General features: G+C 40.9%; 1 protein-coding gene across 1 annotated transcript in view; it reads left to right on the forward strand.

Annotated features, from left to right (window-relative positions):
- The window catches only part of SLC15A1 (solute carrier family 15 member 1), a 39215-nt gene extending 18246 nt beyond the window's left edge, over positions 1 to 20969 (forward strand). The window contains exons 14-26 of the mRNA XM_061170906.1: positions 504 to 593; positions 2320 to 2364; positions 2519 to 2551; positions 2633 to 2721; positions 3244 to 3325; positions 5369 to 5488; positions 6544 to 6690; positions 7509 to 7558; positions 17475 to 17582; positions 17705 to 17813; positions 18364 to 18507; positions 19730 to 19837; positions 20778 to 20969. Coding sequence (XP_061026889.1) covers positions 504 to 593; positions 2320 to 2364; positions 2519 to 2551; positions 2633 to 2721; positions 3244 to 3325; positions 5369 to 5488; positions 6544 to 6690; positions 7509 to 7558; positions 17475 to 17582; positions 17705 to 17813; positions 18364 to 18507; positions 19730 to 19837; positions 20778 to 20969 — 1317 coding nt within the window. The remainder of the gene's footprint in view (positions 1 to 503; positions 594 to 2319; positions 2365 to 2518; positions 2552 to 2632; positions 2722 to 3243; positions 3326 to 5368; positions 5489 to 6543; positions 6691 to 7508; positions 7559 to 17474; positions 17583 to 17704; positions 17814 to 18363; positions 18508 to 19729; positions 19838 to 20777) is intronic.
- Positions 20970 to 24869: the final 3900 nt, after the last annotated feature.

The raw sequence follows: 24869 nt of genomic DNA on the forward strand, positions 1-24869 counted from the left end.
TAACGCGTATTATTAAATAGGCTACATGGACAGAATTATCAGTCGTATCTTCATAAACTTTGTTAGCATTTTAGATAAGACTCTGTGTGAGAGTGCTTATTTATATTGAAAAGAACTTGAGAAACAATGAATATAATTTATCTGGACACAATATTACCTCTTCACAGATGTTCCTGTGGAATAGTCTGCCATTAGTGATATGTCATTATGACCACATAACTTTAGTTTGAATATGGAAGAGTTAAGTGATGGTGGTGGGATTTACATTTAGTGAATTTACATTTAAATTTGAATAATTTACCTCCTAAAGATGTTTTCACTCTGATTTTCAACACCTTAGGAATTTGGGGTTTTCTAAAGAAACCTGTGATAGGGTTCTTGGACCAATTACTCACCTCCCAGCTTGTCTCTAGATGCAAATATGTCTACGCTGAAAATAGCACTGGCTGAGCGCTCTGGCACAGGTCATGTCTGATTTGTCCCCGCCCTCACTCCAACTGCAGGAGCGGCTGATATCGCAAATTAAGATGGTTACAAGAGTGATGTTCCTGTATATTCCTCTCCCCATGTTCTGGGCCTTGTTTGATCAGCAGGTAATATGAAACTGTGTTTCTGTACATCTTCATTAACAAAACATTCTTCGGGCATTACCGCATAGCAAGCTGTACTTACTTAGTGTTTAGCTCCTGAAAATGTTCTCTTCCAGTTCCTTTTTTATATTTCATTTATTTGGTAACTGTTAGATCACCTTGGGTTTCTTTCTTTTTTTTTTTTAAATGATCTAGATGGTTCTATCCACATGTCTGTGACAAAACAATGAAGAAAAGTAGGTGGGGTCGAGTAAAGGAGCCTTGGGAAAGACAAGTATCCAGGACTGCTGCCAGTCAAAGTGAGGATACAGAGCTTTTCTCCTGATACAGCATGTAAAAGCTGTATTGTCTTTTATGGGATCCACAGAATATTTAGACTGAGAGGGACTTGATATCTTCCACACTGAAATGGGATTCTTGGGCTAGAAGCACCATCCAGAAATGTGAAATGCCTGCCAAAGTCATTCTTATCAGAGCAGGAACTAGAACACATCACTGACTTGTCACCCTGCTCCTTCTCCCACAGCTGGAAGATGCGTGCCTAGGAATTTTTCTAAATAGGGTTAGAAAACCCAATGCATGATGCTCAGTAGCCAAAGTAATAAGCTATCCTTTCTTTTAAAAACTGGGGTTTAAGAAGAAATTTACACACATGTATGGTTTTATTGTGCAGGAAGGATTATTAAAAGGGTAAACCATCTCTTGGAAAAAACTGAGTATAGACATTAATCTCCTTATTTGTAAGTATGGAATTTAGACCAACATCTTAACAAGTTTTGCATGTTGGGCGGGAACTGGTTATTAGAATCAGGCTTGCACTAGAAATGCACTGAACACCTTTTATCTGTGTGACTTGGTGTAACCCTTTAACCCTTCTGAAAGGGTAATAACCCAGGACAAGGCTGTGAGGATCAAAAGAGAGAATGTATAGTAAGTAATCAGTGACTGGCTTATATTAAGAACTCAGCCGGTAGCATGTTTCCTGACTTTCTATGATGTTCTCCTAGTAGAGATGATAGATTATGTTGAAAAATTCACATATCCAGTTCTCCATGGAATATATAACATATACTTGTACAGTCCTGCCTCATCTTTTACTACAAAATAGGTTGAATATAACTAGGCTGCCCAGGTTTAAATCCATCACTCTCTTGATGGAATTACATTTTAGGACAACCTAGGCTGTCAACAATAGGCTCTTTTTTTTTTTTTTTTCACATTTGCATTATATCACCATTTTACTTCTTAAAATTTACTTTAATGACAATGATACTCCCTTCTTGTTTTTTTGTTTTTTGTGTTTTTTTTTTTAACATAACAGTAGGCTCTTAACAGTAATAATGTTCCTGAAACTTTGATCCCAGTGAACATAAAATATCCTCAGGGTGTGAAGATGCTTTCACCTTGCAGGTGATGTCAGCTTCCCAGCAAACCTCAGAAATGCATTTTTGTCTTTATGAAGGAGAGCTTATCTCAAAGTGGTACTCTGTAGGCTCTTCGTGAGTGGTTGGAGTGCTATATGTTGTTAGCTGAACAGCAGAAATGCAAGTTGTTTCTTCTTACCTACAATCACCATGGAGCTGGGAGAGGAGCCTCATATTGAAAAACATCTTTAAACCCCATAGCAATTCAGACCTCATTCCTGATTTGGAAAAGACTCTGCACTGACTTATAAAATGTTTAAAACCCACATTCCCAAATGACGCAGTAAACTTACTTTGTTTTTAAGGGCTCCAGGTGGACACTGCAAGCAACAACTATGAGTGGGAAAATTGTAAGTCTGGGACCTGGAGCTGTTTTACAGCCCCTGGTCCCTATTCCTTTGCTTTAGCCCCTTTGCCCCCTTTTTGCTTCCCTCTCATAACATTCCAACCCCCCAACTGATCCTCTGTGCGAACTTATCCATGAGATTTTCCACCTCTTTTTAGGGAATTATGGAAATTCAGCCGGATCAGATGCAGGTAAGAGAAGATATCTAAGTGGCTTTCAGAGCTCAGAGCCGCCACAGAGGCAGTAACAGCTTCTCTCCGCTTCCCCTGCAGACCGTGAACGCCATCCTGATCGTCATCCTGGTTCCCATCATGGACGCCGTGGTGTATCCTCTGATCGCAAAATGCGGCTTCAATTTCACGTAGGTGACCCTCGGGTTGGGGTTCGGACTCCATCTGTCCCGGGGCTTTGCGGATGGGCTGCGCTCCCTCAGCTCCCAGAGCCTCAGGAGAAAGAATGTCTGGCTCCTCTCCCATGACACCACCTATGTGAGGGAGTTTTCAAAGAAATATTTTTGAATCAGATGCCTATGTGCTGACGTTTCTGAAAATTTGCCCTTAAAATAAAAGTGCTATTAATGGCACCCTGAAAAAGCCTCTTATTAAGGCTCCCTTGTATGTGTAGATGATAGAAATAGTAACTGTGGTCCAAAGTAGTTTCTAGAAATTAAATGTCCAAATGCAAATGAGAAGCTGTAACATTTATCCTCCTTAGTCCTGGTCATGAATAAGAGACAGAGAGACGCTTGGAATCCACGTGTTTTGGGGGGGAGTTGGTTTTGTCTGGGGGAGGCGGGCGGGAGAGGGGTGCTTCCCGTGTGGGTTTACCATCAGCTTGCTCACCTGCGGCTGGCTGAGAGTCACCCTCTTGCTTGTCCCGCCAGCTCCTTGAAGAAGATGATAGTTGGGATGTTCCTGGCTTCCATGGCTTTTGTGGCAGCTGCAATTGTGCAGGTGGAAATCGAGGTGAGTTGCTTTCTGATTCTCCAGTGGCCTTTCTTGGTGGGTCTGGTGGAGCGGCCTTCTCCAGGACCGAGAGGATGAGGGAGGCCAGGGACTTGCTGATAAACTAAGTCCTGGGGCTGTGGATGATGTGCTGCAGGGCAAAACAGTCCCTTTCAGTCAGCGTGCCCTGTGGGTTCTTGTCACTGCAAAGGACGCAGCCAGGAATAGGGCCGAAAGGGTGCACTCAATTAGGAGAAAACTTAGATGGCAGTTACACAGGGGCTTCCATTTATAATACAGTTTTTTTTTTTTAAAGATATAATGTTCTCTTTAAATTTTTATTTATTTATTTATTTATGGCTGTGTTGGGTCTTCGTTTCTGTGTGAGGGCTTTCTCTAGTTGTGGCAAGCGGGGGCCACTCTTCATCGTGGTGCGCGGGCCTCTCACTATCGCATCGCGGCCTCTCTTGTTGTGGAGCACAGGCTCCAGACGTGCAGGCTCAGTAGTTGTGGCTCACGGGCCCAGCTGCTCCGCGGCGTGTGGGATCTTCCCAGACCAGGGCTCGAACCCGTGTCCCCTGCATTGGCAGGCAGATTCTCAACCACTGCGCCACCAGGGAAGCCCAATAATACAGTTTTTATAAGGGGAGGGAAGTTTGTGGAACTTGTTCTTTTGCTATTTAAACTCCTAGGAGATCTGGTTAAAAGAGGTTCGTCACTCACAAAGTCCTTCAAAAATGTGTAAATTGTAATGGGAAATTGTTCATGGGAAGATGCCTTTTGTATTCTAACATTCCTGATGATGGTTGGTTCCCAAGCTAACCCACACAGGGTGTTATGTAGTATGTAAGATGAGAGGTAAAATCTCTCTCTCTCTCTCTCTCTCTCTCTCTCTCTGTCTCTCTCTCTCTCCCCCCCATCCCCTCCCCTCCTTTTCCCACCCCTCCACCTCCACGTCTCTCTTTTACTCTGTCTCTCTATTTCTGTCTCTGTCCCTCTCCCTCCCTCCCTCCCTCCCTTCTCTCTCTCTTTTTAAAGTTTTAAGTGTGGTAAAATATGTATAACATAAAATTTGCCGTCTTACCCGTTTCTACGTGTACGGTTTGGTAGCACTAGGTACATGCGTACTGTTGTGACCTCAATCTCTAGAACACTTCTCATCTTGTAAAACTGAAACCCTGTACCCATTAAACAACAACTCCCCATTTCCCATCCCCCCAGACCCCCAGCCATGACCATTCTATTTCGTCTCATTGAATTTGACTGTTCTCTGTACCTCAGATAAGGGGAGTCATACAGTATTTGTCCTTTTGTGTCTGACTTATTTCACTGAGCACGGTGTCATCAAGTTTCATCCATGTTGTAGCACATGTCGGAATTTCCTTCCTTCTTCAGGCGGAATAATAGTCTGTCATATGGATATACCACATTTTGTTTATCCATTTATCTGTGGATGGACATTTGGGTCATTCCACCTCTTGGCTGTGGTCACTTTCTCTTGGACATCACTAGCTTTATGGGAAATGAATTGTGGGGCTAAAGTAGACGTGGATTACTTCAGTGACACTGGGACTTGGGAGAAGGCATTGTAAGGAAAAGGCAGAAACCCTGAGCAGGGTGAGAGGCAGGATGCTCCCAAGCATTGTGAGGGGATATTTAGAGCACCATGTCCAGGGCTGAGGTCTGAGCTTCTAGAGTTACGAGGGAGAGCAGACCTCAGGTGCTACAACAAGATCAACCTTCATTTAGGCGATGGTTACTCGGACCCCTCAGGTATTAGGCTTCATAACCTGGCATCCTTTGACCAGGTCTGACCCGGAGGTGGCTAGGTAGGACCCAGAGCAGCCTCTTGCTGACTGCTTCCATGTTCTGTACGAGCATCACTTTCTATGGGCGCCATGAAGTGCAGGATTAGAGGCCTCCTGGGCTTCGTGGTGGGTGCGTCGTGTGCCTGAGCCAGCCCACCTTCCTCGGCCAGGGGGAAAGTGACTCCAGTGCCACGGTTAAGGTCATCTTCAGTATGCACTGAAGACCTCACTGCCAATTCTCTTTTATTTTGCTCAGAAAACTCTTCCCGTCTTCCCCAAAGGAAATGAAGTTCAAATTAAAGTATTGAATATAGGAAATGATAACATGACTGTATCTTTTCCTGGAACAACAGTGACAGTTGGCCAGATGTCTCCAGTAAGTAGAAGGAAATGCAACTTTCTCCTTCCTCTTCTGACCTGAGTTATCACAATAGGATTTGGAGAAGCCGATCTTCTTGGTTCTTGTGTAAATCCAAAGATGAGCCCAGAAGTGAAATGTCTTCATCTCTGATCTCATCTTGGCTTCACTCTGGACCAGTGTGCTCTTTAATGTGTCTGTGAATCACCTGGGGAGCTTGTTAAAATGCAGATTTGTGACCAGTGGGTCTGAAATGCTGCATTTTTACAAGCTCTTGGGTGACACTGCTGCTGCTGGTATGTGGAACCAGACTTTAAATAACAAGATTCTGGGTCAGTGGTTCTCCACCGGGGCTATCAAAATAGCCCCCACAGGGAACACTTGGCAATCTCTGGAGACATTTTTAATGGTCACAACTGGGAGTGTGCTTTTGGCATCTCCTATGTAGGAGCTAGGGATGCTGACATGCAGCCCCCTCAACAAAGAATTATCTGCCCCAAATGCCAACAGTGCTGAGACTGGAAAACCCTACTGTGGATGGATGGTCATTGGTCTCGATTAGAACTTCTCAACCTTAAGTCTGGAGAGCTTTGACAATTCTGACGCCTGCAACCCAACTCCAGAAATTTTGATTTAACTGGTCACATTCCTGGTCAGCCGCCATTGAGAACCACTCCCTTAGATCTTGCCAAACTAATAATCGTGAAGGAAGAAAGAACGTTTGACTCCCGATGCTTGGGAAGGCCCAGTATTGATTTTCACCCAGGCTGTTGCTTTTCCTCAATGCTGTTCTTTGCCCGATGGTAGAAATAATTTCCATAGCATTTATCTTCATAAAATGAAAGTAAAATGCTGGATGAAAATCATAGTTCTTGTGGTAATGCTAAACAACTTCAGGATACAGTCCACAGGGGTGGGCTAGGGCGGGGGCTGAGACAAACCAATGCCAGCCCCCATCAAGGCATTTTTGGATGTGTATGAACATGACCTGGGAATGCCAAATAATATGCACGACAGTGTCAGTGCAGAACAAGGCTCTGGTATTAACTGTGATTCCTTTCTCCCCATTATAGACAAGTGAATTTATGACTTTCAGTGCAGACAAACTGTCAAGCATAAACATTTCTTCTACTGGATCACCAGTCACTCTAGTAACTCATAACTTTGAGCAGGGCCATCGCCATACCCTTCTAGTCTGGGCCCCAAACCATTACCAAGTGGTAAGTAGCTGGACGCCTGCAGCTGACTCTTGACTGTGCTATTGGAGACACGGCCTTTTAGTGGTGTGACTTTTTTTCCTCCCCATGTAGTATTATATTAGATAATCCTCAACTCTTCCTTCTTCAAGGACACAGTCATTTGACTTCCAGTAAAGGTTTGACTGGCGGATGGGAAGGGTTAATAGTAATTTTACAAACTTTAAAAAGACCTTCTGGGCACGGTATGGTGTATGTGTACACAGGTCACACAGAGTACCTGTGTGCATTCTCAGAGACTTTTTGAGATAAAGTTTTAAATATATCTTTAATGGCATTCATTTAAAAATTTTTCACGGAGTAATTGGGAAATTAGAGCCGTCTCTAAAAAAAATAGAGTGAATACATCAGGTAAAAGCAATAGAAATGCATAAAAATGATTTCATGACAAAATATAAGCATCTGGATATTCCATTCAGCATATAAAGAAGCTATGAAGGTGTAGTTGACCTAATGAAGGGGTTGTGGGTATTCTGTAAGGTGAGTTTAAGTGAGCTTCTACAGAACTGCGTCATGGACTTAAGACTTCTTGGTAATGTGTTTAATTAGGGGACTGTTGAGTGGCTTGCCCTAAATTCTTGGAGAGCAGTGTTCTGTGGAACCACTAGAAAGCAAGCATGAAAAGTTGTAGAGGCTCATCTTAACTTCAGGTGAACCAGGGCTGAAGGGTGGAGCCCAGCAAACGTAATCATGGTGCCCTTAGCTCCTAGGATAAATGCCAGTATCACTCTCCTTCTGAACTTATTCTGATGAGTTAGATTTGAAAATGTTTTCTTTCTCAGGTAAAGGATGGCCTTAACCAGAAGCCAGAAGAAGGAAAAAATGGAATCAGGTATGTGTATTTCTTTAAAACTTAAGTTATATCAGCTTCTTACATAACTAATGTATACCCATAGTAAAATTCAACTATAACAAGGATATAAAATGAGAGTATGTGGTTTACCTCAAGAATGTAAGGCTGGTTCAATGTTTTTTAAATCATAAATAAAATCCATCATCTTAATAAACTGAAGAGGAAAATCCACATCATCATATCAATTGATGCAGAAAAAACATTTGATGAAATTCAGCATCCATTCATTTAACAACTCTCAGCAAACTAGGAACTGAAGGGAACTTCCTTACTCTGAAAATGTACATCTAAAAAAATCCAAGCTAACGTTGTACTTAAAGGCAAAAGTCTAAATGCTCTCCCCCTAAGATCAGGAACCGGGTTAGATTGTCCACTCCACTCCTATTCACAATCCTTCTGGATGCTAGTGCCATGAGGCAAGAAAAATAAGTAAAAGCATCTAGATTGGAAAGGAAGAAATAAAACTATCCCAGCTCACAGAAGGCATGATTGCATAAACAAGTCCCAAGGACTCTACAGAAAAAACTCATAGAATCAATAAGTGAGTTTAGAAAGGTTACAGGATACAAGGCCAACAACAAAACAAACATATTTCTATATACTAGCAATAAATGATTGGAAACTGAAAATTTTAAACTATACCTTTTACCATAGCTCAAAAAAAGTGATGAAATACTAATTATAAATCTTATAAGACATATACAGGATTTGAGAGCTGAAACTACAAAAGGCTGATGAAAAATCAATGAAGAGCTAAATAAATGGAGAGATATGTTGGTTTCATTGGTTAGAGAACTTAATATAGAAAAGATGTCAATCCTCCCCAAATTGATCTATAGATTTAGTGCATTTCCTATCTCAATTGTAGCATTGGTTTTTTGGTTTATGATTTTTCCAGTTTTATTGAGGTATAATTGACAAAATCGTATATATTTAAAGTATACAACGTGATGATTTGATATACGTATACACTATAAAATATTTACCACAATCAAGTTAATTAACATATTCATCACCTCAAAGTTACCCTTTTTAAATTATGAGAATTTTAAGATCCAATCTCTTAGCAAATTTCAAGTATACAATATAGTATTAATTAGTCACCATGCTGTACTTTAGATCCTTATAACTTATTCATCTTAAAACTGAAAGTTTATACCCTTTGACCAACATCTCCCCTCACCATTCCCTCCTTCCTTGGCAGCTACCACTCTATTCTCTGTTTCTGTGGATTCAACTTTTTCTTTTTAGGTTCCCCATATAAGTGACACCATACAGTATTTGTCTTTCTCTGTCTAGCAGATTTCACTTAGCATAATTGGTCAGTGTAATGGTCCAGAAATAGACCCACCCAAGTACGGTCAACTGACTTTTGACAGAAGTACAAAGACAATTCAATGGGCTAATAAGTTTAGTCTTTTAAAAAAATAGTGTTAAAACATTTGGACACTCATATGTAAAAAATTAATTTGTCCTAAACTTCACATTTTATACAAAATTATATAAAAAATCTTATACATCATGTAGGAAAAGTAACTCAAAATTGATTACAGACCTACATGTAAAATGTACAACTATTAAATTTTTATAGGGAAACAGAAAATCTTTGTGACTTGAGTTCTTAGATATGACACCAAAAGCATAATCCATAAAAGAAAAAAAATAAATTTTCTCAAAACTAAAAACATCTGTTCTATAAATCTCACTGTTAAGAGAATGAAAAGGTAAGCTACAAACAGGGAGAAAATATTTACAAATCACATACATATCTGACAAAGAATTTGTACCCAGAATATATAAAGTACTCTCAAAACTCAATAATAAAATAATCCAGTTAAAAAATAGAGCAGAAGATTTTAACAGACATTTCACCAAAGAAGATACACAAATAAGCACATGAAAAAATGTTCAACATCATTGGTTATTAAGGAAATATAAATTAAAAGCACAGTGAGTTTTCATGACACACCTATTGGATGGCTATAATTTTTTAAACTGACAATATCAAGTGCTGGTGAGGATACAGAGCAAGTAGACCTCCCATGCATTGGTAATGGAAGTGCAAAATGGTACAGCCATTCTGAAAAACAGTTTGGCAATTTCTTATAAAATTAAATGTACACTTACCATGTGAGCCAGCCATCTCACTCCTAGATATTTATCCTAGAGAAATGCAAATTTATGCTCACATAAAACCTATACTCAAATGTTTATAGAAGCTCTGTTTATAATCACCAAAGATTGGAAGTCACCCAAATATCCTTCCGTGGGTGATGGATAAACAGACATCTGACTTTACTGCATCCATACAGTGGAATATTACTCAAGAAAAAAAGGAACGAACTATTGATACATGCAACAATATAAAAGAAATTCAAGTGCATTATGCCATCAAAGAAGCCAATCTCAAAAAGTTTTACATACTATATAATTCCATTTATATGACATTCTGGAAGTGGCAAAAAAACCCCTAAGAATGAAGAACAGATTAGTGGTTGACGTGGGTAGGAGTGGAGGAAAGGTTTAACTACGCGGTAGCATGAGGGAGATTTGGGGGCAGTGGAACTGGTCTGTATCCTGATTGTGATGATGTTTATATAAATCTAGACATGTGTTAAAACTCATAGAACTATATAGCAAAAAAGCCAATTTACTATAAATACACTTTTTTAATAAGAATAAATTGGGGAAAAATGAGAGTAGGTCTCCTATTTGCCTTAACCCTTACCACAATTCCCATTTCTTTGTGGCTACAACTGAATTTCTGATTTTAGCTTTTACTAGCTACCACTAGAACACATTAATAGAGAAATAAGTATATTATTATGGTGGTATCTACTAACTTAATGGTATAAAAAAATTAATGTACTCTTCATCTCTCTTTACTGCCCATGTTTCACATTGTTAATACTTACATTTATTTTTCCGTGTATTTCATGTGCTAGGTGGAGTCTAAAAAATAGGTCAATACACAGAATTTACAATTTGACTGTATAAATATTAGTCGTAGTGTAATAAGAGTGATCAGTCTGAAAGAGAAGAGAATGTAACTTTATGAACTTGAAAATGTATCCTCAAAGGGAAATGTTCTGAATGTCAAGATTCATTGACATTCCATGAATTGTTCAGTGGTACTGCATCTTGATTGCCTTAATTGAACCAAGGCTTTCTCGCATAGCTTTTGTTTTTTCCTGTAACTTCTTGGCCTCTCCCTGACAAAAGCATAAGCCTTTATCCCCAAGGTGAGCAGATCCAGGGATCCATGTCTCTGGAAACCTTCAGCATGTGCTTTGATCTCACTGGAACCTTTGCTCTGTAATCTTGTGATGACACTATCATCATAGAAGTTTCATCGTATGCCCAGGTTTCTGCCTTTCTTTCTTGGATCTCATGTCCTCTTTCTGGGATACCTTTCTTGTTTTGCTGCGGGATATGCTCAGTTATCTTGTCAAGAGAAGCTGTGAGGTAAATTGCAAGCCCTTGCGTGCCTGAAAATGCCTTTTTCTGTTAGTACACTTCATCATAGGTTGGATGCTATTTTCTCCCAGAACCTTGGAGGTTTTTTTTTTCTACTGGCATCTAGTACCTAGTTGTGCAGACAAAAAAAAACAACAACAAAAAGCATCTGCCAGTCTTTGTAGTTGATTTCATTTTCTTCTCTCCACGCTTTTGTTATCTCCTTTCTCCTTGGTGTTCTCACATTTCTCTGCAGTGAAACTAAGTCTGGATGTGGTTTTATTCATCTTGCCTGCACTAGGCCCTTTGAATTTTTGGTTCCTTCCCTCGTTTTCTTTGTTCCCTTCTGTATTCGTTTGCTAGGGCTGCCATAACAAAGTACCACAGACTGGGAGGCTTAAACAAAAAGAGAATGACTTCCTCACCATTCTGGAGGCTGGACGTCTGAGATCAAGGTGTCGGCAGGGCTGGTTTCCTCTGAGGCCTCTCTCCTTGGCTTGTAGATGCTGTCTTCTCCCTTTGTCTTCACATGGTCATCCCTCTGTGTGTGCTTGTGTCTTAATCTCCTCTTCTTATAAGGACACCAGTCATCTTGGATTAAGGCCCACCCTAATGACCTCATTTTACCTCTTTAAAGACCTTGTCTCCAAATACAGTCAGTCCCATTCCAAGATATTGGGGGGTTAGGACTTCCACATATGAATTGGGAAGTGGGGAACACAATTCAGCCCCTAATACCTTTTCTGTCTTCTGGATTGTTGTTCTGTCCCTCACACACTCACATACACACAACTGCCTTAGCAGACCTGGAAGGAAGTACACTAATAATGGTCACCTGGCCCTTTCCTGACCTTTGTATTTGATTCTGAGCTGGAAGCACCTCTGGGATTTCCTTTGTGCCTCAGAGTATTGTTTTGTGCCTCAGAATCCATTGCTTTGATTTTGTCAAAAATGTCTCCTAACTTTAGAAACTTTGGACAATTTAGATTGTGGTATCCTTTCTTGTTCTGGTGCTGTTAGAGCTTCCTTCTTCTTCTCCTCTTCTTGTTCTTCTCCTCCTCTTCCTCTCCTCCCCCTCTTCCTTCCCCTCCCCCTCTTCCTTCCCCTCCCCCCTTCCTTCCCCTCCCCCTTCTTCCCCTCCCCCTTCCTTCCCCTCCCCTTCCTTCCCCTCCTCCCTTCCTTCCCCTCCCCCTTCCTTCCCCTCCCCCTCTTCCTTCCCCTCCCCCTTTTCCTTCCCCTCCCCTTTCCCCCCTTCCTCACTCCTCTCCCTCTCCTCCTTCATTGTCTTTGATGAGATCTTAGAAAAGGAGAAGGATATATGAGGTCACCAACACTTAACTCCACCAATCCATCCATGTGGTAAAAGCTAAACCAGAAACTTTTTTCTTTTTATTGGCAACAACAAATTCTTAATGGATCAAAGGTTTTATTATTTATTATTTCAGTAATGCCCAGGAGACACATTTTTTAAAAAAAGGGAAGTTCTGAAAAACTAGCGTCAGAAACAAACTGATAATTAGAACAACTTCAAAAATTTCAGGAAGTCAGACTTCTGAGTAATATATGAAATAAAGGAATAGTGTATAGAATCTTAAGCAAAATGGAATCCTCTTAATTATGTGGTATCAGGAAGCTGCAGGACTTAATAGACTACAGTCTTTTAAATCAATGGCAATACTTCAGTCAAAAAGTGGTCGAGAGTTTGATACTGATCTTTCTCATGAATTTTTTTAACATTACATATTGCTACATATATATGTATCTATAAACAATATGTTTTTGGCATGTTTTTTTTTTTTTTTTTAATTTATTTATTTATTTATTTTTGGCTGTGTTGGGTCTTCGTTTCTGTGCGAGGGCTTTCCCCAGTTGCGGCAAGCGGGGGCCACTCTTCATCGCGGTGCGCGGGCCTCTCACTATCGCGGCCTTTCTTGTTGCGGAGCACAGGCTCCAGACGCGCAGGCTCAGTAATCATGGCTCACGGGCCCAGCTGCTCCGCGGCATGTGGGATCCTCCGGGACCAGGGCTCGAACCCGTGTCCCCTGCATTGGCAGGCAGACTCTCAACCCCTGCGCCACCAGGGAAGCCCTTTGGCATGTTTTTAAACTTAAAATGTTATTGTCCTGTGTATATGTCATTCTGCAATCATATTATAAAATATATCACATTAAAAATATTATTTTAATATTTAGTCATATTCATATATGTGTCCCTTATCCATTCACTTAAACCATTGCATAATATTCCATTGCATGGATACACCACAATTTTTTTTGTCCATTCCTCTGTACAGGAAATTTAGGTTATTTTCACTTTTCCAAACAATGTCATGGTCCACATTCACATATGTTTCTTTGTCCACATGTGGGAAGTTTCTCGAGGGCAGTGATCTTTAAACCTTTTATCACATTCAATAAAAATATTTTGAGCATGTACCCACAATGTATGAATATGGTATCCTTTATAAATTATAAATATATATAAACTACTGTACCAAATTCATATGTTCATCATAAGTAATACAAAAAAGAAATATAAAAAGGATGAAGAAAGTTTTAAAAGACAATATTTTACAAATATTTTTATTCAGTAGTGGTACAGAAATCATTCATGTAGGTAATGTGATTATATGCTTCATGGTTGCGAAAAATCTCAATTTAAGATTTACTGTCAGTTCAGTTTATTTCAGTCCTGGTCTTCATGACTGCCATACTGAAAAAAGATGCTTTAAGGAGGGAGTGTAGCTGGGACATGATTGGCCATAAGTAGATTCAGAAAGATATCTTCATTTTAAAAATTGTGGAGTTTTCCACAAATGGTACTGGAAATCCACATACAAAAGACTGACGTTGAACACCCCCTTCACTGATCCCATATATAAAAATTAACTCGATGGATCGTAGACCTAAATATAACTAAAGCAATACAATTTCTAGAAGGAAAATAGGAGTGAATCTTTGTGACCTTGGGTTAGGCAGTGGTTTCTTATATATGAAACTAAAAGCACAAACAACAACAACAAAAATAGTAATAGGCTTCATCAAACTTGAAAACATTTGTGCTACAAATGATGCCATCAAGAAAGTGAAAGACAACCCACAGGATGAGAGAAAATATTTGCAAATCATATATAAGAGACTTATATTCCAAATATATAAAAATTATTACTACTCAATAATAAAGGGACAGATAACCCAATATTTTAAATGGGCAAAGTATTTGAATAGACATTTATCCAAAAAAAATACTATTGGCCAAAAAGTACATGAAAAGAGGCTCAGCATCATTATTCATTAGGGAAATGTGAATCAAAACAACAAGATACCACTTCACATTCACCAGGCTCTAATAAATAAATTAAAAAAAAAAAAAAACAGGTAATAACAAGTGTTGGTGGGGAGGCAGATAAATTGGAATCCTTATACACAGCTGGTGCAAATGTAAACTGATGCAACCACTTTGAAAAACTGTTTCTCAAAATGTTAAACATAGAGTTACCATATGACCCAGCAATTTTTCACCTAGGTATACACCCACAAGAAATGGAAATATATGTCCACTCGAAAACTTGTAGATGAATGTTCATAGCAGCATTATTCACAGTAGACAAAATGTAGAAACAATTCAAATGCCCATCAACTGATAAACAAAATGTGGTCTGTCCATACAATGGAATATTATTCAGCCATGAAAAGAGATGGAGTACTGCTGTATGCTGTCACATGAATACACCTTAAAAACATTATGCTAAGTGAAAGAAGCCAGGCACAAAGACCTCCTGCTGTATGATTCCATTTACATGAAACGGCAGGCAAATCCACAGAGGCAGAAAGGAGATTCGTGGTTGCCAAGGACTGTGGGGAGGGGGCATGGAGAGTGCCTACTCACGGGTATTGAGTTTCTTTTTGGAGTGATGAGAACTGGACTCTTGTGACGGTTGCACAACCATGTGGCTATAGTGAAATCACTGAATTGCACACTTTAAAGGGGTGAATTTTGCAGCATGTGAACTATAGCTCATAAAGCCTTTTTTAAAAAAATTTTTTATTGAAGAGGAACAAATATCTCTGTCCCCTCGTTATTCTTTAAGGAACTGGTCCCTTCTTGTTGTTTTCTCAGCTGGTTCCCACTCTCCATCCCTCCTCCCATGATCACTTTGTAGCTTAGATCCTGGTGCTGCTAAGACGTCAAGCCAGCTTGAAGCCTAGTGGACCCTAGGATTTGCCTGATCAGAGCTCTTCGAGCACAATTGATCTGGAACCTCCGCTTTCCATGCCTTTCGAAGCACTCAGAATGTGTTTGCTGTTTATCCTCTCCTATTTTCTATGTGTATATGAAAACACATCTGATATGTGTGATGTTGCTTTTTTTTTTTTTCAGATTATTTCCATTCTTATTGGTTTCTAGTACCAGCCCTGAGACATATGTCAGGCGGGCAGTAGTACTCAAGCCTTAGGATAGGATTTATTCAGCCTTCTGGCTTATAATATATAAAGCCAGGCCCCAGGCCCAAGGGTCTACTTCCTAATTTCATACTGTTTCCACTGTCTCTCTTTTGAATGGTTCATCTTAATCTTTTATAAAAGTGGCATTTACAGTTTGGAGCAGTATTCACTCTATTAGGCTCCTGTGACCTACATCAGGTTCAGTTTTCTATTTTAATCACCTGTTAAATGACACCAAGTCAAATGTTTCATTCATAAAAATGTTCTCTCAGTCCCTGGAATTTGACCATTATTACTCATTGCCACACAGTAGATGAAACTTGGCCACTGTTGACAAAAAAATTAATCAATAGTCCATCTAAAGGAGAAGTAGAGAATTTTATTCGAGCTGATCTAAAAGATTATAACCCAGGAGACAGTCTTTCAAAAAACTCTCAGGACTGTTCCACTTGTTAGAAGTCAAAGGTACTTCATTTATACAAAGGTACCTCAAGGGAATTCTCTGGTGGTCCAGTGGTTAGGACTCCACGCTTTCACTGCCGAGGGCCTGGGTTCAATCCCTGGTTAGGGAACTAAGATCCCACAAGCTGCCTGGCGTGGCCAAAAAAAAACCAAAACCACAAACGTACTTCAAAATATACATTTTTGAGAGAAAAGATTGTACATCAAAATGACACACTGACATTTTTACATAAGGTTCACCAAAAACACATAGTCTAAGTCTGCACACACAAAGCAAGCAGTAGGTCACCACGACCCCTTACAGAATTAGGAAAGAATGTTATCTTCCAAGGAGTTACATTGCTGACGACAGAAGAAAGGAAAAAAAATCGATCTTTACGGTGGAGCCAGCATTCCCACCTTTGGGGAGGTCAAGTTAATGTATAATGCAGATGCACGCTGCATATTAGGGAGTGCGCAATACAGGGCAGGGAATGTTATGCTTACATATTCTTGTCCTGCCTTAAAACGTAAATTTTATTCCATCACCATGTATTTTAGGGATGTGGAAGTTAAATGGTTCTTTATGGTACTTAGGTGTATACTGTTATTACTTCTCGTTCTCTGAACTGGATGATCTTCTGCATGCCTTCAATCACCTATCTGGTAGGAAAGATCCGCTGGTCTTATTTGGGGTAGCCCCCTTCTCCCTGGGGCAGTACAAGAGTATCAGAGTCTTCTCTAGCCTGGAACACTTGAGGAAGGGATCTCTAATCATCTGTCCACCCAGTCACCACCTATATGGTCCTTTGGAGGCAAACAACTGAAATGGTCCCATTGAAGCTTGGGCACGGGGAATGTTTCAGAGACTGGAAACCTTGGGACCCAGCACCCAGTCCTCCTGGGTGTTCCATTCCCAGCCGTATTCCCATGGGGTGCTGATCTCTGTTACTCCACGACCTGCAGACACAGGTCTCTGCCATCGGAAGGGAATTCCTCAAAACTCTCTCTGACTGCTGGGCTGACCCACGTCTTCCTGCCCACTCCTTGGAGCCCCTCCCTGCCTGAAGCGGCTCTTTAAAGTGAAGGAAATAAATGGGCTTCCCTGGCGCTGTAAAAGAAGCCGCAGTTGGAGGCTGTCTTTTAGGTACTCGGCAACTACTGCTTTTGGTCCTTCACCACTTTGGCTGTCAAGCTTCTGAAATAAGAAGCACAAAGACATGGCTGCCTTCTGGAGGGGGAGGAGATCAGCAGCTATTTCAATCTGTACTTAATATCCCAAAATACCACTGAAATAGTTCCTAGTCACAGAGTACTTAGAACAGTTCCCGGCATTTACCTGTGTGAAATAAATTCTTTTAGGTGTGTTCTCATGAGGTGAGCAAAGGCAAACCTAGAGTAAGTTACTTTCTGCCTTTATACTCCAGAAATCTTCTGCAGACATCTTAAATTCCTTCCAAAAAGGAACAGAGCCCAACTTCAGATGCACATACTGTGACCTGGAGCAAATCATTCCATAGTCCACTCACAAGACAGATGGTTTTCTGTTTCAGATTTGTAAATACTCTTGCTGAGAGCTTCAGTGTCACAATGGATGGGCAACTTTATGAAAACGTTACCAGTCACAATGCCAGCGAATATCATTTTTTCTCTTCTGGCAAGTAAGTACCTACAATGGACACTTTGCTCCCAAGTTCAAGGGTTTCAAATCTTTTTCTTTAAATAATACATTGAAACTTTCAATAGCAAGAATATTAATTTATATTAATCTTTCTTTTCATAGAAAGAGCTTCACAATAAACTCATCAGAAATTTTACAACACTGTGAAAATGAGTTCAAAACATCCTACCTTGAATTTGGTAGTGCGTATACCTATGTAATCACAAGGAAGGTTAGTAACTCATTGCACTGAATCAGAAGTTCCACGCAAAGTTTATTGATATGAGTGCTTGAAAACAGGACATAGTAATGATTTAACAGAGTGATATTAGGATCTGTATTTTAAACGAATTTAGAATTGATTCAGTTCACCACTAATTCTGTGGTTTATCATTGCCTTAAGTTCACCGTTAGAATAAAATTAAACAGACTGACTTGCTCTAAACGTTCACATTGACCAGTGTCCTCATAGACTATTAACGTGGACCTTGGAAGCTTTTAGTTCAGAGAGCTGGCAATGTTTTCAACAAACCTGACTTCCAATCTGCTCTCTTATTTAAGAAGAAAAAGCTAGTGAACATATTTTCAAATCCTACCAAGGCCATCCCATCCCAAGGATAAAATGCAGTGTTACATATTTACTTTTAAAATGTGTACTTTCTGGATAGATCCTATGGTGTAACCCTGAAGGTCCAAATTCAGTTTGCCTGTCTGAGCAATTTTTATTCTGGAAGCAGTCTCGATTTTCATTTCTTCTTCTTGCTTTTGCCTTACTGGTTTAGAATAACAGCTGCCCCGAACCGATGAAATTTGAAGATATTGCCCCGAACACAGTCAGCATGGCCCTGCAAATCCCCCAGTACTTCCTCCTCACCTGCGGCGAGGTGGTTTTCTCCGTCACGGGATTGGAATTCTCATATTCTCAGGTTTCTTGTCTATCATTTTGTACACCCCTCTCCTACAGCCCTGCCTTCAAAAAATGCTGCTGGGACTTAATTAAAAGCTGGGGTAGCCATGTATTTGCAGTGTAAAAGAAAATTCTAGAAAGCATTATGGTAGGTTCTACCAAACAAGGTTTTAGAAATTACCAAGTCTTATTTACTGAATAAGAATATTACTGTTTAGGGAATTCCCTGGTGGTCCAGTGGTTAGGACTCCATGCTTTCACTGCCGAGAGCACAGGTTCAATCCCTGGTCGGGGAACTAAGATCCTGCAAGCCACACGGCGTGGCCAAAAAAAATAAAAAAGAATATTACTATTTAGTATCATGAGTGTCCATATATAGGTATCTGAATTCCCAGTCACATGCTAGAGATTTGGGGTCCTAAGTAGGAAAAACTATATTAACGACCATTACCAGGGTCGTGATGGTCAGTGGATCCCACGTTCTGAAACAACCCTGTTCATAACAGGCTCATGCATAGGTCTGTGTCCTCATTATTTTTAAGGTTCACTTGAGGTTAAGGTTCATACTGATTAAGGCCTAGCTTTTAAAAGTTAAAAAATAGTATTGCTTTTGTGAATATTAGACTAATGAGGCACATTTTGCTGATACCTAAATTAGAGCTTAGGTTCTGAACTATTTTATCAAAATACAGTTACAGTCGTCCTAACCCCAGCATGCCTAATACCTTCAAGTTTTGCAGTGAAGATTGTAAATATGAGCTGGGTAATCCCTTCCTGCGATGACCTCACAGTCTAGTTAAGGAGATGACTATAACACAGGTGACAAGAGTTCTAAGAGAAGTTTTGGTGACATAGCGGGGAAGCTCCCCAAAGAGCAAGATGACAGCGCAGAGAGCAGCCTCCATTTGGGGGGAAGGAGAGGTCGGACTGGATGGCTTTGTTTGAAAATTCTTCTGTAGAAGCAGAATCGGTTCATCTGTAGATTCATCCATTTCATTAGGATGACAACTTTGCAAGCATGTGGAGAGTGAAAAACAAAGGATTCTTGTATGTTCATACCACAGGAGCATTTGGGATGTCTTGTTATCCAAGTGATAATCCTTTTTACACTTAAACCAGCCTGACTCTTAATGTGCATTTTGGGGGTAGATGGCCTAATTAAGGGAATCAGTGAGTTACTTGTGTTCTCCTGCTCTGCGGTTGACGTCTAGATTGGGACTCACTCTGTTTCGTTTCCTCAGGCTCCTTCCAACATGAAGTCAGTGCTTCAAGCAGGGTGGCTGTTGACAGTGGCAGTTGGCAACTTCATTGTTCTTATTGTAGCAGGAGCAGGCTCGTTCAGTGAACAGGTACTGATGCAGACAGAGATCGCGCGTACCTCTGTCTTCTTGCCTGTTAATCGTCATCGCGACGACCCTCCCTAGCTGTCTGTATATACACGTGGTCATCTTGGCCAATGGCTGAATAACACTGCCAGACGAGCCAGATAGGGCAGATACAAAAAGGTCTTATGGCCAAGTGTGTGCTGATTCTTCTTATTTCTACTTGGAAAATAACAAGATGTAACCAGATGGGGTTAACATACCTACACCCTCATACGGTTTACTATCAAAGGAGACATCTTTCCTGGCTTCAGTGAATGCAGCTCAATGGCCCCAAAGCAGGCATGTTATCCAGAAAGTTTCGTAATACCTAAAGTTAAAGCCATTCTAAAGGTTGTTGTAATTTTTTCCCCTTAAAATAAAATGAGGGCTTTTCTGGTTCTGGAACTCTCCGTCAGCACTCAGAATCTCTGCCTCATAAGGGAGCTGTCCCTTTACCCCATCAGACTCATTACTTCCCCCACCAGGTCCCATCAGAGCCTGTGCTAATCCTGCATGCTCATGACCTCAACGTTTTGCCAAAAGATAACATGCGGGTCTTAACTTAGAACATTTCAGCACATTCTTTTTCTCTCAAGAGTACTGCCTGGTGTGCTCTTGGTCCCCATCCTTCCAGGGGCCAGCTATTTGTCTTAAGACTTGGGTCTTTCAGAAATTTTGTCTCATCTTCTTAAAGTCCTGGGTGTCTGCACTCCAGAGCTGTTCGAAGAATGTTACTGTTACATTGGGCATTCAAGAAAAGCTGGCCATTCTGTATCTGTGGCAGTAGCTACCAGTTTCCCCTAACAACTGCATTTCCAACACCTTCCATCTGGATGCGGCAAGAAAAAATACCCGCGATATATACATTCCCATAACCTGTATTGTTTTTGTTTTTCTCCTTGCTCCAACTTCAATTCCTTCAAAGTGGGCCGAGTATGTTCTGTTTGCGGCGTTGCTTCTGGTTGTCTGCATAATATTTGCCATCATGGCCCGATTCTATACGTACGTCAATCCAGCAGAGATTGAAGCTCAGTTTGATACGGATGAAAAGAAAAAGTACCTGGAACAGAGTAACCCACATCCCAAGTTGGACCCCATCTTACAGACACAGATGTGAATATCAAGAAGCAAGTGGAGGACGGATTGGGCCCGGGATGTGCCCAGGTGTCTGTCCCCTGGGGGCAGGACACTCTGTTGTATGGCCACTGATGGGGAAGACTTCAGAACTGTGAACCAAACCAAGAAAGCTGTTTTCTAAGCAGCCAGCAATGACCCTAACACTCTAAAAGAAGTCCTTTTGTTTGTTTGTTTTTCAGAGAAGTCTTATTTAAAGCATACACACACACATACACATACTTTTACAACACTGAGTCCATACCCTGCACTTAACTCCTTTCCTAACACACAAAGTTATTTTGGACTAACTTAAATTTTTGAAATGGTGGTAAAGTTCCATATTGTTTGCATTCGAACACTCTATGGAATCAATGTTAAATGAGGCAAAAAGTGAGTGTTTAGGCTTTAGAATGGTACACAATAAGGACCGGCTAGTAGGAACTGGTAACTTTACCTTCTGTTTTTAGTTTTGTTTTTCCAGTCCCTACCTCTTTTTAAATTATGTATGACTCAAAAAACTACTCAGGTAAAAGCAAGTCATGATTTGTAGAGTTTCAATGGTATGAAATAAATTCTCATTCTTAAGAGTAAGTGTCTGTGTATTTGGGGGCAGAGTAAGAAATCCTTAACATTTCCTTTCCTGATTATAAAAGCTGTGCCCGCTCATTAAAATTTCATCAGAAGGTGATAAAAGCATGAACAGAGCAAGGCCCATGTACAGTAAATTCCAGGAACATGAAATATCAAAGTTTGTTTCCTGCTTTTCTCAGGGTTATCTGTGGCTACACTTCTCTTTTATTACTAGGAGCTTCCTGTGTGCATATTTTTGTGCCATCTCAAAGTGTTTTTCTCAATACTCGTGAGCATTTTTCTACTTGAATAAAAATGGTTCCAAAATATTATAAACACTTCCTGCCTAATTCATCCTATAGATATTTATCATATAACCATCCCCAGGTGTCAGACTCACAACGAGTCTGCTTTGGCACTCTTGTAAAAACGAGCAACAGTTCTTAGATAGACGTGTGCACAGTTCTCAATGTGGGAACTGGGTCCTGGGTTAGGAGCTTTGATCTCTAAGATGCTTCATGCACAAGCTCGTCATTGCAGTGTGGAGACGGAATGAAACAGAGAGACAAAGTCCAGAGTGAGAAACGCCAGTGTAATGATCAAAGCTTGCTGACGACCTTTTCTGCCCTTTGGATCAAGTCCTCATTCCTTAACTGAGAAGGCTCGTTCTTCTGTGGATACGTCACCTTTCTCTCTGCTCACTCTCACCCACCAACTTCTTCTAGTTCCTGGAATGCAAGGGGTTCTCACTTCTAGTCAAAGACAAAAGAAAAATCAGGTCTTGAGACACTTATTTTCTACCCACCCCTCGCCCACGCACTCCTCCTGGCAAAATCCTCTTCATCTTCAGGATCCAGGCCACTTCCTCCAACGGTTTTCCTGTTCCCCAGTTTCGTTACCAAATTAAGTTGCATGGTCCCTGTTTGAGCCCTAGCCCAGCTGGGTTCAAGTAGGCAAATAATGAAACTGAAGCTGAGGTGGACACAGCACAAGCTTTATTCATGGGCGAAAGAATGGAGAAACAGGAGGTAAGTTCACAGATCAACTTCTCACCCACCTGGCGAGAGGGATTTAATTTTAGAGTCAAGACAAAGGAGGAGTGAGGCTAATGATGGGGAGGCATATGCATAAGTCTACTGGGGAAGGGGCAGGGCTTTTTCCGAGGGAGTGGAGTGCCACCGCTTTTATCCTTTTTTGGTCCTTGATGTCCGGCCATGGCCGTTGGTAGGTGTGTCATTTAATATGCTAATGTAGTAAAATCCGTGTATAATGAGACTCAGGGTCTGTTGGAGGTCAGATTCGATTCGGGCCACCATCTTGGTCCCAGCTGGTTCCATCTGGGTTTGTTTTTTTAATTAATTTATTTATTTATGGCTGCGTTGGGTCTTCATTGCGGTGCCCGGACTTCTCATTGCGGTGGCTTCTCTTGCTGCGGAGCACAGGCTCTAGGTGTGCGGGCTTCAGGAGTTGTGGCACGCTGGCTCAGTAGTTGTGGCTCGTGGGCTCTAGAGCACAGGCTCAGTAGTTGTGGCGCATGGGCTTAGCTGCTCCGCAGCATGTGGGATCTTCCCGGACCAGGGCTCAAACCCGTGTCCCCTGCATTGGCAGGCGGATTCTTAACCACTGCGCCACCAGGGAAGTCCCCATCTGGGTTTTTTTGTTTGTAGCTTCCTTTCTTATCTCTGGACCCTTTAACTTAAAGATTTATGTTCACTCCTGCCAAAGGTAGGGGTTGGCAGGTTTTGAGCAAAGACCTGGAGCAGCTCTGGCAACAGTTTGGCTGTCTCTCCTCTGCACTCCTGTCACACACCCCTCGGTGTGTTGTGACTATCCAGCTTTCCGTGGGCCGGAAGGTCTCTGCATGTATCCTGTGATCCATTTAATTTCCAGAAGGTGGTTGGCCTCTTTGTGTTAAATAACAATTTTAAATCTCTTGGACCATGAGGAGTGAGATGGAAGAGGCTGAGAACTGAACACTGAGCAGTGATTTGAATGCGCCTCGTTGACAAGGTCTAGTGTGAAGGACTAGCTATAAGAGACTACGAATTTTGCCTCTCTGGTCATTTCTACCCTCTAACTTACAAAGTATGCCTTTGATGGAGGAAAACAACAGTCACGATGATGAGCTCTCAGCTCCATTACCCCACTCTTGTCAATAATCCAAAGAGAACTCATCCTAAATCCTCAAAAGATATTCTGGTCCTAACACTTCTTACAGCCGTTGGGTAACATGGGGCAACTCTTCACCTTTCAAATCTCATTTTCCTCTCCTACAAAACAAAGAGAACACGAGACAATGTGAAGTCTCTAAAATCCTTTGTCTGAGGGTACCTGGCACACACCAGGCTTCCAAATGTTGAATGAAGACCTGCCCCTCGGTCGACTATGACATTAGCATTGAGTGTGCTTTGCAGTTGGACGGAAACATTAACTCAGTGTTAACGTGACTTCCATTGGCCTTTAAAGGATAAGAGGGGGGACGGGGGGCATCGGGGCACTTTGATCATCAGGGGTGAGTTTTCAGAGTGATCTTCCCTCTAATCTTCCCATTTCTTCCAAACGTAATCAAGACCGACGGGTGCGACCATGGGGGTTCTAGACAAAAGACTTTGGACAATGGCAAGTGTCATGGGGCAGGAGTGGCCGAAGGGGACACATGGGGCCAGATCCACAACCTCTGGTCTTCTGCCTTTTCCTTGGCCCCCATTTTTTTGTGCTTTACACCTTTCTCTAAGTTGCTGATCAGTGTTTAATCAAAATAATTCACTGACTTGAACATTGGCTAAGTGTTGAAGTATGATCCTACATGGGTTGGGGAGAGTATCTGGAATGGAAATGCTTTCGTTGTACATAGCAGGATTTCATTGCTTATACCTAAAAGCCAGAATATTTTGTGGGGTTTTTGTTTTGTTGTTTTTTTAATTTTTATTTTATGTTGGAGTATAGGTGATTTACAATATTGTGTTAGTTTCAAGTGTACAGCAAATTAATTCAGTTATACATATACATATATCTATTCTTTTTCAGATTCTTTTCCCATTTAGGTTATTACAGAATACTGAATAGAGTTCCCTGTGCTGTACAATAAGTCCCTGTTGAATATCTATTGTATATATACTAGTGTGTATGTTAATCCCAAACACCTAATTTATCCCTCCTCCCCTTTCCCCTTTGGTAACCATAAGTTTGTTTTCTATGCCTGTGAGTCTGTTTCTGTTTTGTAAATAAGTTCATTTGTATCATTTTTTTAGATTCCACATATAAGGGATATCGTATGATATTTGTCTTTCTTTGTCTGACTTAACTTCACTTAGTATGATAATCTCCAGGT

Source organism: Eubalaena glacialis, chromosome 16 (genome assembly GCF_028564815.1).
Source record: "Eubalaena glacialis isolate mEubGla1 chromosome 16, mEubGla1.1.hap2.+ XY, whole genome shotgun sequence".
Classification (NCBI taxonomy): domain Eukaryota; kingdom Metazoa; phylum Chordata; class Mammalia; order Artiodactyla; family Balaenidae; genus Eubalaena; species Eubalaena glacialis.